This window comes from Ananas comosus, linkage group 24 (assembly GCF_001540865.1).
Source record: "Ananas comosus cultivar F153 linkage group 24, ASM154086v1, whole genome shotgun sequence".
NCBI classification, from domain to species: domain Eukaryota; kingdom Viridiplantae; phylum Streptophyta; class Magnoliopsida; order Poales; family Bromeliaceae; genus Ananas; species Ananas comosus.
Window position 1 is genome coordinate 1,984,499 of NC_033644.1, and position 17,859 is coordinate 2,002,357.

Genomic DNA, 17,859 nt, shown 5'->3' on the forward strand with positions numbered 1-17,859 from the left:
AGAAATTAAAATACAATAATAAAATTCACAAGTATAATAATTATTTAAATTTACATCTTTATATAGAGATGACTGCTTAATTCGACATAGATCGTCGCGTTTGATCATATGGCATATTGTCATATGAAGATACAAGATTTATTTGACAATATTGATATAAATATTGTTGGTATTGTGAGAAAGTCATATATTCCCGATATTATATCCATATTTTTTTGTTCTTTTTAAAAATATCTTATCAAAATTTGTTTAGGAGATCGATTTTTGTTCTCTTGATTCACCGAAAGCATCGCGGTCCGAGACCCCCCCCTGTACCGTGCCCCCTTCTTGGGGACACGGTACGGCACGACCCCGTGCCGCCCGGCACGGGCGGCACTTAAAACCTTGGTTTGAATGACCCGTGCCACTGTGCTGTGATCTGCTAGCTGCACCACACCGCACAACGGCATAGGGCATGCCAATGTCGGTAGACTCTCCTTTCCGGCAGCATGCCACTGGCACATGTGCACGCATTGGCATGATTTTTTTAATTAAAATTTTATGGGAAATTAGTTTTTGGAGTGTTTTAATTTCTCTAAAGGCTATAAAAATAATTTATGTATTAAAACTCACAAAATAGAGTCATAAATCATCTTAATCACTAAAAAATTATTATTTTATATGTATTATGAAAGTATATGTATGAAACCAAAACCAAAATCATATTTGGATAAAAATTTATAGAAAAACGTTACCATGGATAAAATCACTAGATCTAAAATGGTAAAGAAATTGGAAGAAATCTTTTTATTTATATTTTTTCATTTAAAGTTGGTCCTACAATGCAGTAGAACTTACTAATTGCTCAAAAAGTTAGTAGATTTACAAGATCTACATATTATAAGTATGAAAAAGCTTTTGTAGAACTTTGTTCCTCAACAAAGTTCAAAAAAAGGTCAAAAAATGGACGAAAAATTCATTTTGTTGATAAGGTGTCGGCACGACCCCATACCCTGTGCCGACACCTCCTTGACACTCTACAACATGGGCAGCATGGGGCGGCATAGGCAGCACGGGCAATCCTTGCATCTCATTTAGTTTTAGTGTGAAAGTTTATCTTTTTCTAGTCCTGAAATAAGTTATTGAGCTTTTCTTCTAATGTGTAATAGAATGTTTATGTTGATGACAGTCAAAAGTGAGAAGGAGACTAGTGGTATACGTCAGTTATTAGAGAAGAAGCAAGGAATACTTCGACAGAAAATGATGGGAAAGAGAGTTAATTTTGCATGCCGGTCGGTCATATCTCCTGATCCATACTTGGCAGTCAATGAAATAGGAATTCCTCCATATTTTGCTTTGAGATTGACATATCCTGAGGTAACCTCCTGATTCGATGACATCAAAGTAGTTTGTTCTTTGACCTAATTAAATCAGGCAAAAATTTAAGCACTCACAACTATGGTGTATGCTTTGTTGTCATTTTAGTGTACTTGTTATTATATAACTCACAGAAATACATTCTCAGAAGTGTGCATGATGCATCAAAGTTGATTTTGTTGCTTGTTTATTTGGGATTTGCATGTGTTTGTACAAATTTATTTATTTACAATATACCTATATCTCATCCAAATTTCCATATGTACCCTTGAAAGTGCAGTTTTTTTTTTTGGAAAAACTTCAAATACTACCCCTATGGTTCAGCGTATTCTCACTTTAGTACCTTGTGGTTTAAATTGTTTCACTTTAGTACCTTGTGATTTTGTTTTTCTTTTTTCATTAACCCCTCCGTTAATTTTTTCGTTAAATCAATGAGAAAGTTAAAACTACAGGATGCTAAAGTAAATTTTTTTTAAACCATAGGATACTAAAGTAAATATTCAATAATCCACACGGGGTATCTGAAGTTTTTTTTTTTCTATATGTTTTAATGGAGAGTTAACATAGGGGATAACGGAAGGAGAAAAACGAAACCACAGGGTACTAAAGTGAGAAAGCGCTAAATCACAGGGGGGATATTTGAAGTTTGTCCCTTTTTTTTTAAACAAAAAATTGCCCTTAACCTCTGGAGTTCACCAAAATTCCTTCAATTTTGGGAATCATCAAACTCATAGCTGGAAGAGGAAAAGAAAAGAAGAGAGGGGGGGAGGGGGGAGTGGATTGTTGATTTTTTGAGGAAGAGCTTTTTGAAAGCGAAAGGGCACAAGTTTTAAAGCTGAATGCTGAAACATGTATGTGAATACATAATTGTAGATGAACACACACACACACACACATATGTAGAGGGAGAGATGGAGGGAGGCTTGTGTACTACGCTAGCATGGAGCCCTTCATGCTATCAAGTTGTTTTCGATGATGGGATATTCAAATCGACGATTGGCTTTGTTAGTATCAAAAAACCAAATATCATATTTTTTTCAACATCATTTGACTAGTGATCAAAAGGCCCCAAAATTGACAATTTTAATAACCGATGTGATGCATCTCTAAGTTTGATGGTGTAGAACAATTCAAATCTAGTGAAATTTTGATAGAAATTTTTTTCACTATTTAGAGCAAGAACACTACCTTCGATATGAAATTAAGTCTTTTATCATTATTTTTTATGAGATTTCTCTTTTTAGCCGTTTATTTTCAGACTATCCTAGCCGAGTTGTGTATGTATATGTATATGTGTATGTGTATGTGTGTCTGTGTATATATGAATGCACTATATATATAGTAGGACTAGTGTCTAGGAGCATGGAGGCCTTCGTGCTACTAAGCCATTTTCGATAATGAAACTTCCGAATCGACGATCGACTCCGTTAGATTTGATCTAGCGTATTTGAAGTATCTAGAAGATAAATTTTGTGGTTTTCTGATATCATTTATCTAGTGATTGAAAAGACTCAAAATCAACAGTTGAAAATAAAAATCTAACAAAAAGTTATGATATAGCATTAAAATTTTCGGTTTTTGCTATAGATAGTATAAATATTTTTTGTCAAAATTTCATTTGATTTGAATACTTCTATATCATTAAACTTGCAAACGGCATATATCAACCATTAAAAATTTGAACCCTTTCGATCATTAGGTAAATGATACTGAAAAAGCCCAATTTATTTTCTAGAAGCTTTAAATACGTTAGATCAAGTCTAACGGAGTTGATCGTCGATTCGGAAATTCCATCATCGAAAACGGCTTAGCAGTACAGAGGCTTCCGTGGTTCTAATAGCATACAAGTCCTACTCTATATGTATACACACACATATATGTATGTGTGACTGTGTGTATTATATATATATATATATATATATATATATATATATATATATATATAGGGTTGAGTGCATACAGGTCCCTGCAAACATAGTCAATTGCGGAAATATCCCTGCAAAACGGAAACTCCATAAGTTGTCCCTGCAAAAGTCTAAAGTTATGCAGATATGTCCCTCTGATTAACATCTGTTAGAGAACTGTTTATTTTTTAACAGTTTTCATGTGAAATGACCATTTTGCCCTCACAAATATATCCATCCAAAAGCATCTTCCCCCTCTCTTTCTCTTCCTCTTCCTCTTCGGGCCGCCGGAGCAGATGGCGGCGACGGCGCGGGTCGAGCTCGCCGGCGATGAAGAAGGGGGAAGAGAAAGAATGAGAGGAAGAAAAAAAGGGAAGAGGAAGAAGGAGAGGAAGAGGGAGAGAAAGAGGGAAGAGAAAGATGAAGAGGGAAAGGGTTCGTCGCCCGGCAGCGCGGGGCGCGCCGCCGGCATTTCCTCCTTGCCGCGACGAAGAAGAGGGAAAAGAGAAGAGAAGAGGAAAGGAAAAGAAGAGGAAGAGAAAGAAGAATGAGGGAGGAGGGATTCGCCATGCCGCGTCGGATCTTCTCCCTCGCCGGCGATGAAGAGAGGGAAGAGGAAAAGGAAGAGGAAAAGAAGGAGAAAAGGGAAGGGAGAGGAAGAAGGAGGAAAAAAAGAGAGAGTTCGTCGTCGCGGCCGCGGCGTCGTGCCCAGGTGCCGCGCTGCCGCGCCGCTCGCGCGGCACGAAGAAAGGCGAAGAAGAAGAGGGGGAAGAAGAAGAAGGGTAGAATCGTAAATTTACTTTAAATTAACCATAGGTTAAGTACTTTAACCATGGTAACGAAATTTTCTAACAGCCTTAACGGCAGGGACATATCTGCATAACTTTAGACTTTTGCAGGGATAACTTATGGGATTTCCGTTTTGCAGGGAATTTCTGCAATGCACTATGTTTGTAGGGACGTGTATGCAAATAACCCATATATATATATATATATATATATATATATATATATATATATGAGTAAGGCTACTATGCTATCGGAAGCACGGAGCCTTCCGTGCTTCCAACTCATTTTCGATATTGCGACTTTCGAATCGTCGATCAACTCCTTTAAACTTGATCTAGAGTATTTGAAGTACCTAGAAAATAAATTATGCAATTTTTCGATATTCTGAAAATAAAAATCTTACAAAACGTGATAATATGACATTAAAATTTTAGATTAAAGATATTGATCTTGTTTTATATAGTATAAAGAATTTTCTTTCAAAATTTCACGTGATTTGGATATTTCTACACTGTTAAACTTCCAAATGGCTCACTACGGCCATTAAAATTATTGATTTTGAGCCCCTTCGATCACTAGGCAAATGATATTGAAAAATCATAAAATTTATTTTCTAGGTACTTCANGTATATATATGCATGTATATAGGAGATATATATATATATATATATATATATATATATATATATAGCGTAAGCTTAGACCGAATCAGATCATCAAAAAGAGAGGAAAACTAACTCTTTACATGCCAATCATACTACACCGGGGGATCCCAACTCACCCACAACCAATAATTATACCAATTCACTTCAACGATTCAAATTTAAAATGCCACTTGCACCTATTTAAATATATTAGTTGATAATCAAATTTGTGACTTGTCAACCACGCTAATCTTTAAATTGGGAACGTTCTATTGGCTGCCAATTTACTACACCTGCGAGATCAACTCACAGAAGAACTTTCATATTTCATAGTTTTCATTAGTTTGACAAATTAGAACACCACTATATGAACTAGTGGTTCACGAACACGTAGATTTTCGTAGTATAGAGTATATGAAATACATACACATATGTATATATACACACACGTATATATACATAAATATATATACACATATCAGATACATAGATATATATGATACCCAATAAACGTATGTGCAGGCATCGCTGTATCACGTAAAGTCTGTACAAGGACATGTTGCCTCTGAGGTATTCAATACAGAACAAACCAGACTTCAAAACAAAAATACAGGAACGGAAGATTCCTTGACAATCACGTAAAAGTCAATTACCTAACATACATCATAAATGTAGACACCCAGATAAACAGTCCATTTAAATGCTAAGATCGGAGAAAAGAGAGAAAAGGGAGAAGAAGAAGGGAGAAGAAGCAGCGGCCCATACCGCCTGACTGAACTTGATCGAAGCCGTCTGCCCCCGCAGCTGCCGGCAGCTGCTGCGAGGCAGAGCAGTTTAAAGAAAACGAGCAATGAAGTGAGTTAGGCTTAGAAGGGAAAAGAGCCGGAAGAAGAAGGACGAAGGAAAAGCAGAAGGGAGAAGAACCTATGTCGTAGCCCCGCGCCGCTTCTAGGTCCTTGCCTTGCCAAACACTTTAGGGAGAGCATGATTCGAGGCACAAGAAGAAGCGATGAAGGACAAAGATAAGACGTGAGAAGGAGAAGGAAAAGGAAAACGGGCATTTGAAAAAGCCCGAGCGGCCCGTCCCTCCTGTTACGCCGCAGAAACGCGCCCCTGGCCACGGTCAAAGGGTATGTAACTAGAAAGAGAAGCGAAAAAGAGAGGGAGAAGGAGAGGAACAAACAGAAGGGAAAAAACAGAACGATGAGAAAGAAAAAGAAGGGGGAAGAAGGAGCGTGAAACCGCTAAGAACTCGAGAAGCCGACAGCGTGCCGTAGACGAGGACGCCGAGCTACTCCTTATACTTCTAGTTAACCTCACCATTCTAAGAAAACCTACCTAAATAAACACTCCCGTAATACCACGCAAAGTATAAATCAGACAATTCAAGACGGGTCAAGAGATTGTCTAAAACTAGGAGCCCAATATAGACGTAGTTAGATAGATCAGAAGTAACGTCCCAAGTTGAAGTACCTATCTAAAAGCAAACACGGACTCTACAAAGGCGATACAAAGATACAAACGCTCAAAGGTAAAATACGTGAGTTGGAATATATATATACTCTCGACTGTACCGTACTAAACCTATCGTCTGTAATGCCTGAGTCCAAATGTTCCTCGTTCGAAGTCCTAATTTGACTGATTTAAAAAATCCCTTTTGAAGTTTTTGGGAGGGACACCAAAGCATGAAAAAGTAAAATCATGGGACACCAAATTTCACATAGTTCAATCATGAGACACCAAAGCGTGAAAGAGTGAAATCATGGAACACCAAATTACACATAGTTCAATCATGAGATACCAAAATAAAAACATAGTTCAATCATGAGATACCAAAATAAAAACATAGTTCAATCATGGGACACCAAAAATTTGGTATCCCATGATTTCACTCTTTCACGCTTTGGTGCCCTATGATTGAACTATGTGAAATTTGGGTCTCATGATTTCACTCTTTCACGTTTTGGTGTCCCATGATTAAACTATGTAAAATTTGGTGTCCCATGATTTCACTCTTTATCACTTTGGTGTTCCCCCCAAAAACTTCAAAAGGGTTAAAAAATAGTTTGAAATCCCTGTTTAAAAAATAATTGGGCACCTTGATAAATACGACTCTTTATTTCCAAAGTATAGTTCGAGAAGTGTTCCTTTAAAATGATTATATTTAGTTGAGGACTTTGATATACTCTGTCCTTTTAGGTCTTAAACTTTAGAATATTTAATACAAAGACGTGTCTGTATCCCAATTTAATTTTTTTTTATCGTTTAATCTAATTAGGAATGAACAGAAGAGGTGGTCACGTTTAGTTGGTAAATCTACCGTTGTAGAGTTTGCTTATATAAAAACCAGGTACTTGACGTCGGCATTTACGAAAGGCGTAACAGGAGTTCAGCTAGTGACACTGAACTTTAGGTCTTCGTTATATCGTCTCCCTGAGCATTGTAAAGTATCGTTATCCACTTGGTCTTTCCCTTCATGAGGGATGTGTACTACTGCTTGATCTTCTACTGCTGCGTCGCCACAGGGTCTGAGCCTGGATTTTAACCGTCGTATTTAATCTTTTATTTTATAATATTTCTTGAACGTTTTTTGTAACTTAATCACATTCAGGTTGGAATCTTTGACTTTTGCAACTATAGAAACGGGTTGGTTTAATTGTACTTCATGTGATGTTCATGTGTCTTCTACCTTACACGTTAGTAAATGGAAACTTAGAAATCTCTACGACTGGTTTTCTCTTCGAAATACGGACTTTTTTCTTTTTCCTTCCTTCTAAGTTTTCTTCATATTATCATAGAATGTGTAATTGTTTAATCATATAGGTTGTTTTCTAAGCCCTTTAGAGAACCCCTGCGTTTTAATAATAAATATCTCATTAACCAAAATCTTTCGTGAGATCAACAAGCATTTCTTTTAAAATGGTGTCTAAACTCTCAGGATTAGGGCGACGTATGAAGTAATGTCTTTATTATGTTTTCTACACGTTTCTTTTCTAAAACACCATTCTAAAGAAACATCCAACAAGAGTTAGGTAATTTACCTTTTACGTTGTCGTTTCGTGTACTGTAGGTTATGAGAACGGTTTTATATCTCTAAAAGATACGAGTCGTGTCAGTCAGAATACACTCTGTTCTCCTTCGTTTTTTATCTCTCTCTCTCTCTCTCTCTCTCTCTCTCTCTCTCTCTCTCTCTCTCTTCCTTTTCTTTTGATACAAAAAATTACCTTTCTCTTTGGTATGGTTCGTTGCCTCTCTTTACTGTTTCCAAAGAGCACAGGTACTACCCAATTACAATCTCCTACTTAAAAAGGTGAACTTCATTCTCTGGTTTCCGCCTATCACGTTAGAAGACGAGGTGACCGTTCATGAAAACTGGACGGTAGCGGTTCGTTAAACAGACTCTCTCGTCATTGCCCGGGTAATACTGGAAATTTTGTCGCCACTCTAGCTGGGACGTAGTTTCGTGTGGCTACAAGTACGTTTGATGATGAATTCCATCTCGTTTAATAAGTGTTATTTCTTTCGGGACCCTGTACTCCTACGTTAGTTGTTACTCACTGTTATTACTATTTAAGTTTATTTAGAGGGGTTAGTAGTGCTGGTGGATAGCTAAAAGTCTCACAACGTGTAGTATTTTTCGTCTGAAATTGATGAGAAAAAAGTAGAGAATCCCTGACTTGACTTTACTACAGTAGTAGTTCTCTCTATCGTTCTCTTATAGATACTTTTTCTAATGGTTAATTCCTCTTTCTCGAGAATTACCCTCATGGAAGGTGGTTTCTGCTTATCAAGACAGACTCGAACTTCAATGGTTTTGTAAAAGCAGTAAAACACGAAGTAAAGCTTTGTCGCTGCATAATTAATAACCCTTGTTAGATAGCTTTTTTTATGTTGACAGTCTTCACGTAGCTTGTTCTTTCCTCTTGTTTTGTTTGTCCTTATCCGTTTCTCTACGTCGGAAAGAAAATGTCAATTAGGTGTCATCTAGTAGTCGTGTGACAGATCAGAAGTCATTTGACCGGGGTTCCACAGTATTCCTTGTCCTTCCTATATACTTCAGTTTGATTCCTTCTTTTTAAGTTTAACCATGGGTTGAATGGAGTACGTCCACTAGGAACTAGGTACTATAGAGTTTCAAAGTGTTCGGTGTCCATCTCGTGGTCCTTCTAAGTCACAGTTGGAAACATGTTAACTCGGGACTTGTATTCATTTTATATAGTAAATCAAGGAACGAACACGTCTTAGTCGAAAGTTTCCGAGGCGATAAAGTTAAACTTTTTCAAGTCGGACTGAGGGAGTGGTTCAGGTATAAATTATTTGGCCTTGTCTCGGAAACCTTGGTTCACGCCGACGCGATGGACTCGTTGCTTCTATAGCAAGGACAGGTCGTAATATACCGATCCACTATAGCTCATAGGTCATTTTATTGTAAGGTTGCCTAGTAGTTTGAAGTAAACAACATTACGTCACACGGCGGACTACATAACAAGAGATTGAGGATTTTGAGGTCTTCTGCGTGTATATATACCGGTCGCGAGGGACATGTAAGTGTCGTTTGTTGAAGTTTCACCTTTGTTACGTGTGATTGTTTGCTTTGGTTGTCTTTTTGAACCGCAGAAATCGAAAGAATGATCAGGTACTTTTCCTAGAAGATGATAGAATGTATTAGTATAGTGTAAAGTGTAATTTTTTTGTGTACATAATAAGGGTTTGACGAGTTCAGAAAGTCTTTACGTACTAAAATAATAGATGATTGGTTAAACAATACGAAGCAAGGAGGATGTTGTAGATTTTAATACATAGCTAGGGTACAAGCTGATATAGATACGACGGTTTTAATTTGAGGTCCCCGACAAACCGGGATGACATTTCATATGACGGCAACCTACTTCACTTAAATAAAGTCTTTTTAGTGATATGATTTTAACGAAACTGTCTAAGAGAGTTGTCGTCCGCATCTTTATTTTTTAACTTCGGCGACAATGTTCTAAAGTATAAGAGTAAAGACTAGGGACGACGTCGTTTTAGTGGTTTGCAAGAGAGACGGTTCGCGAGATGACTTACGATGAGAACGATTTTTTGTCTTCGTCTTCGTCCCGCTTTATCCGTGTAGTATAACTTGTTGTGTAATGACATAGTTGGTAAAGTAGAGACACACACGCCCGCGCACGCACGCACGCACGCACGCACACACACACCCTCTCTCTCTCTCTCTCTCTCTCTCTCTCTCTCTCTCTCTCTCTCTCTACCATGCACTTCTCCGCCCTGGTTTGCCTTAGCCTCATCCGCCGCCGCGCCTCTCCGAACCTGCGGTACCGGTACCGCCGCTGCAGCGCCCCCGGTTCCTCCGCCCGCGTCACCCGCTCCCGCAGCCGCAGCTCCAGGAGGTCCCAAGAAGGTGCGGGGCGGTAGCGCTGGCCGTGGCCGTGGCCGTGGCCGTGGCCTCCTCCTCCTCTGGGTAGGCGGTACCGGCATATGCTTCGGGATCCCTAGCTAGCGTAAGGTGGGGGTTAACTTCCCCTTCGGCGCTTCTTCCTCTACTTTACTAAAAACGTGGAACAAGACATGGAAGAGGTAAAGCCCTTCTTTATTATAGGACCTGGTGCAGGTAGTGGAAATACGCATCTGGAACAATAAGTTCATTATCTAAAAAAAAAAAAGAAGAAGATAAAAGGAAGTATCTTCCTTTCATCATCCACCAGATATAGGTTCCACCATTTGGTCCAAGCTCGTCACTCCGCCTTCACATTGCGCGGAACACAGCTGCCTGTGCATGTTTAGCTTATCACCCCGAGGCTGGTCCAAACCAATTTTAGGCTAAGATCGAGTTAGCCCGGCATGTACCCAGCAATACCCATAACCTTAACCTGCCGGGTGCTAGTTTAGGTCAGTAACTACGGAAGGATCTATTACCCGACATTTGGCTAGAAGGCGGGTTTGAAAACTTTATTTAGACTGTGAACGGGTCTTAGGTCTTCGGCCAGTAGACAGCCGGAAGTAAAACCGGATTGAAGACTAACGGTTATTATACACCTTCTATATTTATGACATACTATGTAGATGTATTTAAACTAAATGTAGAAGTACGGAGGCTATTATTCCGAACCTAGTAACTTACTGCGTACTGGTTGCACAACATAGTTTGTTGTGCAGACTCGTTATTTGAGAGCTCTTTTTTCTACTGTAATACCTACCCAAGAACGCCCGGAAACGATAGAAGTGGTTGCTACAATTTAAGTAAAGTAGAATTAATTATTTGTTTTTTCTATCAAACGATAGACCAATAAATTTAAAGAGTACTCAAGTTTTACGCTTAACAATCATTAGAAATATCGTGACCTACACCTCGATATTACCAACGTCCGTCTTCTTAGGTATATCCTCTCCTTTATCTGGTAGCGTGTTCCACGAACGGGTACAAACGAAGACCGGGTTCAACGACCACGTGAAGTAGCCAGTTTAGGTTCGGTGGTTGTATGTAATTTTAGTGGTTTTTAACTGGGCTTAGCTGTTGAAAGGGCTTATGCTGGGCCAATTGGCTAATCGGGAGAGCTAGTTTAGAGTGGGCGGGTGGTTTAGACAGCATGGTTTTAGTTTGTTATGACCTGTAGTACACTAGTCTAGTCGCAATGAATTAATATATGAGCGCTCTCCCCTCCTCTGTTTTGTAAAAATTGCTTCGAGTGAGAATGAGAGAGAGGCAAGAGTAAGGAAGAGAGAGAGAGCGCCTCCCCTTGCTTCGCCGCCGCCGCCTCTACCGCTACCGCCTCCCGCCGCCGCCGCTGACCCGGTGAGGCGGCGACCTCCACAACGACAGCTATCCCAACCTATTCGCGTGCCGCCTCTTGCGGGAGCAGTTGGTGCTCGAGTGGAGGTTGGAGTAGCGGTAGTAGTTGCTCCACACACAAATGACAGTCTAGGATCTTAGGACACGAAATCTAAGCCATATGAGGTGCCGCACCAAGAGGTAAGCTAAGTACCTCGAGTTAATCATAAAGAGTGCGTAAGATCATGTTTTTAATTACCAGACTTATGCTTTAAAGCAAGCCCAACAACGACAGTCTAATAGTCTAAAAGGAAAAGAAAAAAAGAAAGACGTGACATTTAACACTACTACTCACAATTGCCGAACAGCATAGAGGTAGTCCGACCACAATCACCTACGTCGTTTAGTTAGCCATTAGAAGAGATGTACCATAAGGTCTAATAAAGCGCTCACTTGATAGCTATTCTACTCAACTTAAAATTGCCCAGAACATTTTAAGTGAAGAGAAAGACTACATAATAATCCAACGCTGTTTCACGGGCTGCTTACGCGAGCCGGGAGCAGGAAAAGATTAGTCTATATAACAGAGTAGTTTCCATTAAAGCTTGTAAATCCATGTAATCAATTAGCTCGTAATCAATAACACATAACTAAACGTCGTCGAAACCATTACCTTTCAGGACCTTGTCAATCAATCTCCGACGTCTAGATTATACGGAAATCAAACTGAAGAAAGTACCTACGAGACTTCTTTGGGGACAAAGAGTAAAAACGAGAACAAAGCGTCTAGTTCTTAAGTTGTGTCAATCTACGACGAGACAGTAAAGAAAGATTACGACCGAACCTTAGAAAGCTCAACCTATTTAAACTTCTTCGAACACCACACGCATGCGAGTAATCAATAAAGAATATTGACAAAATGAACATACGATTACTATGTGCCATATCAACCCACTAATTTAACAGCTTCTTCCTAGTAGTGGGACACGCTGAAAATCGGACTTGTGTCTCATCACGTATTGGCTAACTAAAACGTTCTCTTGACAATTTTCAATTTTGAAGAAACTCAAGCAAAGGATATTTTCACAATTTATTGTACCATAGACTTGATGGCTGGCAGAGATCTCGTTCACCGTTTTCCGAATCACCAACCATAGGCTCCAGGATTCAAACTTAAGATCAACTAAGTATAAAGGTTGATTCAAATAAAAATTTCTTTTATTTACTTCGTCCATCGTATGACGGATAGAGATTTTTTTTTCTTTTTGTACCATAGACTTCTAAGACTTGAAGAAGATTGAGATTCTGGACAGCCAAAGTACTTCCGTACCGAATCTAAGGGACATTGACTATAAATTGTACAGTCCAAACATTACGCGTACCAAGTCTACTAAGGTTGGTACGTGTACTAGTCCCCACGATTCTGGTACGGACTCCACTAAGGATACTCTAGGCAGGAAAACCAAAATCCGGAAAATAACTACGATTGTAAAATTTATACAAACACAATAAAGTAAATCGTTATCGTACGACAAAAACGACACATGAACCTCATGTACAAAGGGAACTTCTTTAAGTTAGTCGACAAAGAAACCAGGAGCTTCTTTTATACGTACGGTAAAACCTCAACGCAATGGCATATTTACCAATTAAAAGAGAGGAAAAAGTGAAGGACTACTATCTATAAAAGAACAACGGTTTTACAAAAAATAAAACAACTTGTTCAGTTAATTAAAAATACATATACAATCCTCGAAACGACACGTTTTGGACGATATAGATCTAAATAAGATAATGATCTAAACCCGTTATATACTTAAACCCTAAGGTAATAGTGTAAAATTGATTTTTTTTATTTAAGGTGGAAAGATAAGAAAATTTGACACACACGTCTCTTTAAAATTTTCATTTGAAGAACTCAGAAGTGTTTCTTTTCACTTGTAGAATCACAGTACGGGTTCCGGGAAAAACATTTCGGTAAAATCCTATTCCACATCAAACTTTTAAAATTTTCATTTGAATAAAGAACAAATAAACCAGTCAACCGTCGAATACACCTGTCCAATCTTATGCAGTAGGAACGCCACTACGATTTGAACAGTTCCACGTCTCACTAACACATGTCCCGATCTTAGTGGAACAAGTTGCACTACATAAAGTATAATATGCGAACAGAGAGAACACTGCCCTTCATTACCTATTCCTCGAAAGATCTTATAACCGAATTTCTTGTCTGCGACTACTTTTTTCGGAGGGTTTTTCTTCCTTTTTGTACATTTTCAACTTCATGCAATACCTTTTAGGAAGATTTTTCCTAATCAAACAAATTAGAATATCAGCGATAAACACTTATATAGATGAAAATCCTGGTCTTCTCTCGATGGAGACGTGACGAGAGACTCCTCCTTTACTTAGGTAAAAGATATAAAGACGTCGGTCTCCTTTTGAGGTTCCACGAAGATTGTAGTGAATTCGAAGAACACGTCCAATATCGTGAAAAACAGATAAGTTTATCATTAAATTCGAGGGAAAGACAAATGTAAAAAGACGACGAGTCAAAATTTCTCTCGAATTTAATGGTAGATAGTTCCAAATATGTTGAGTTATTATATAAGTTAACTTTTAATTCCTGTAAAGTTCCAGAAATAATGATAGTTCGTTGAAGTTAATAACGGCTAGGTAAGACCTGAAGGTCATAACCCTTCAGACAAGAGTACAATATTAGTCGAGTTCATCAAATTAGAAGAAAACAGTTAAAGACTCCAAGTGTGTCTATATTAAAAGTCACTACCTTATTATACCTCCCGGGTGTTATGTTTCCTTTACGATCCGTCCGTAGAGCTGTCAAATCCCGGCCGATTAAACCATACGCGTACTGGAATACTGATACCAAGATAAATACGGGTAATATTCATCTTACTACGTAGACTTATTCTTGATCCGCGTTTATTTTAAATGTATTGAAACGAAACTGTAAAAGGGTTCATTACAAAAATTGACCCCTGAAAGGATAGAGAAATATTTTCTCTCTTTAGAAAAAAAATAAAAACTTTCCTTACATATCGCATAAAAGATATGCAAAGTAATTTACATTATTCTCAATGTACATTTTGTTTATATTTAATATTAACGACCCCGACTCATACGGGCGTCGTTATTAACTAGGAAGTTTAACTTGGGGGTCAATGTTTTTAAACTTGGTGTAATCACGTAGTAACACTTTAGATAAACCTCGACAAGAGATGACCCATATCATTGTTTCTAAAACCGAACATGTAAAAGACCATAAGAATAGGAAGTAAACTGGGAGTGTTCCCCCTTACCCCCTATACCAAAACACGACGATGAAAACTACGTAAAAACGACAATCCAATCTACTATGGTTGAGACTTCTACTTTTCTATCTTATTTAACTCGCATACTTCCTTTAGTAGGTTACCTACCTAACCGTCGGTATATTCCAAGACATCATCAACTCTAAACATGAAAGCAGCCACGTATAAAAGTGATCGATGGACTTATTAAAGTAGAATAGTCCAATGAATATGGTCGCTAATAAAAGTTCTAAATATACTAGATCGACAGTTCGACTATTTTGTTCCGGATCGAATACAACTAGTGGTCCATACAATAAGTACTAATGTACGGTTCCTGATGTTAATAATAATTTGTTTAATGAATAGGACAATCAACGACTACGTCAAAGAATTTTATTACTAGACTACTGATTACAAGAATGGTCATGAAAAATGGACTGGTTGTAGCCATTCTCCTTTTATATTTTTTTTATCAAAAAAAAGAAAAAAGAAAATTCCCGCAAGTACTCTAAATTTAAAAAATAACTTTTAAATAAAGAGTACTTCAGATAAAAATACTATCTTAAGGACAGACTACCCTTATAAAATAAACCATGTATAGAATCTTATATACTTTTATATAATAGAGATGTAACCCAAGTTGTTTCTTTAATAGGTTGATATTTTAATAGGATTATAAAAAAAAAAAAATCTCTCTTTTTTACGTACTAAGAAAAGTAAACCCAAGTGTTTAATAGTTATATTTATAATATACAATAAAATATGGTTTAATTAACATATTTTTAGTGTTCATGAACTTATTTAATTTAAATAAATTTATAAAATTTTAAACTCTCTAAGTATTAAATAGACAGAGAACATAATTTAAATTTTAAACCCTTATTCATATTTTAAACCTTTTATTATTCTAAGTTATCATTTTAGTTTTAAAACTTTCCGAACTATCCACTAAGTTTTACTAAGTATCAAATCTATTCAAAACATGCAAAAATGATATAATGTTAAAATTTACCGGTTTTTCTAAAACGTTTGAACAGTTGACTCATCCTATTACAAGATGATTGTTAAACAATCACATAGCTTCCAACCATCTTCAGTTTTTTCTACAACAGATGTCAAAGACCAACAAAGAGTCAGTTGGATTCCAGGCTGGAGTCAATCAGCGGAATATCTCAAGTGACGTAAGCTTAACCCATTGACAGTTTTAAGTTTCGGTTAGGTTTCACGCACGCTAGTCAACGGGTATGGTGAAGGTCTCGGTGTTTTTATTTTGTTTTTGTATAGTTTGGTTTGGGGTTTTCTACGGTTTAAGGTGGTTTACTAGTTTTCTCATCCTCCATTATCCGTTTCACTCAATACTACCCAAAGTTCAAAATCCCGGCTTTTTATCCACTTTTGACGTCAAAACTAGATGCGTCGACGTTAACGATAAAAGTTCAAAGTGTCTTCGAGTTCTACTCACTCATCTCGATGAGTTATCGCTCTCATCATATCCCACACCCTCCTCTTCTACCGACCCCCCTACTCCTCTTTTTTTTTCTTTCTCTCCCTTGCTTTCTTCCCATCCATATCGATCCCTCTACACTCCTTCTATCTCTCTCTCTCTCTCACTCTCTTACTGTTCCCATGGATATACCGTATGTAAGGAGTCTGCTCTGCCCTTTTCCCACCCCACTCCATTCCTCACCCTACCCCATCCGTCTTCGACGGCCAAGTCGATCAAGTCAGCTGATTGGGAGTTGACGCCAGCTGACGGCCCGACTAGACTCGCCTTCAGACTTGTGTTGTTGGCCAAGGTTGCCGCGAGTTTCCATTGAGTGGGTTAAAGTTTTAACTTCAGCCATAATAAACCGTTTTTTATTTTTAGATCTAGTTTTCAAAATTTAATTTATCTACTTTCTAGTCCCCGACATCACCTCCACCTTAAAGTAGGAGGTTCTTACACTCCGGCATAACCTTGACTCTCCTATTTGCTTAAGTTCTCTACTTCGCCGAAGATCGTTTTTTAAGGAAGCCGCTATCGTCACTGAGTGATTATTGGTTGCAATACGAAGACTTAAAGATTATTTATTGAAGGAAAAACTGCCACCTTATTCCAGGATATATGCGATATATTTTTTAAATTTTATGGTGACTTTCACTCCTTCAAACATACGAATCAGGATTGAGGATTCTTCTTCCTACGAGTCTAACATTTATTCGAGGAGTCTTCTCTTACCCCTACTCTACTTCCTACGCAAACACGCTGTTGCTGCTGCCCTTCCGTGCTCTTCTCCAACGCCGAAACACTCCTCGTTAACTCTTCAGTTTAATTCAACTTATGTACTTGTCCTAATTGCAGTAGTAATCCCCCCTATTACTCTTGCGGATGTGATCAATGTCACCTTTTACTCATCTTGGTACGAAGGAACCCGACTTTTAACAAACAGCGATCAATTAAGGAAAGGAAAAATTTTAAAAACGGATAAAAATAGGAAAAATTGGAGAAAGAGGAGAGAATAAAAGAACAAACAAAAGTGGACCAAAAATGGTCAGGAAACGACGGAGTCAAAAAATCAGCTCAAGTAATGCATGGGATTATTTACTTCGAACAATAAAGAGAGAGAGAGAGAGAGAGAGAGAGAGAGAGAGAGAGAGAGAGAGAGAGAGATATATATATATATATATTGATCCGACCTTTTGATAATTATCGTGGTTATTGAACCACGATAATTTAAAAGACGGGAAACTAATTTTCTACACGCCAATCCTACTATGCCCAGGGGATCCCAACTCACCCAACAACCAACTTATCATATTAGCTTGCCTACTTTTACTATTTTCTTCATTTAGATTGCCATCTTTTGAACTATCGTGGTTTACGAAGCACGATAGCTATCATAGGGTCGGCCTGATATATATATATATATATATATCTCTCTCTCTTTCTCTCTCTCTCTCTCTCTCTCTCTCTCTCTCTCTCTCTTGATCCGATGATACGATAATTATCCTGGTTCAGTAACCACGATGGTTCAAAAACTGATAACCTAATTCTCTACACGCCAATCCTACTACACCCGGGGTATCCCAACTTACCCACCAAC

General features: G+C 38.0%; 1 protein-coding gene across 2 annotated transcripts in view; it reads left to right on the top strand.

Moving 5' to 3' along the window:
* Nucleotides 1-17,859, top strand: part of LOC109728570 (DNA-directed RNA polymerase I subunit 1) — a 50,604-nt gene that overhangs the window by 10,891 nt on the left and 21,854 nt on the right. For both annotated transcript variants that reach the window (XM_020258991.1, XM_020258992.1), the window contains one exon: nucleotides 1,169-1,356. In XM_020258991.1, the coding sequence (XP_020114580.1) occupies nucleotides 1,169-1,356 (188 nt within the window). The remainder of the gene's footprint in view (nucleotides 1-1,168; nucleotides 1,357-17,859) is intronic.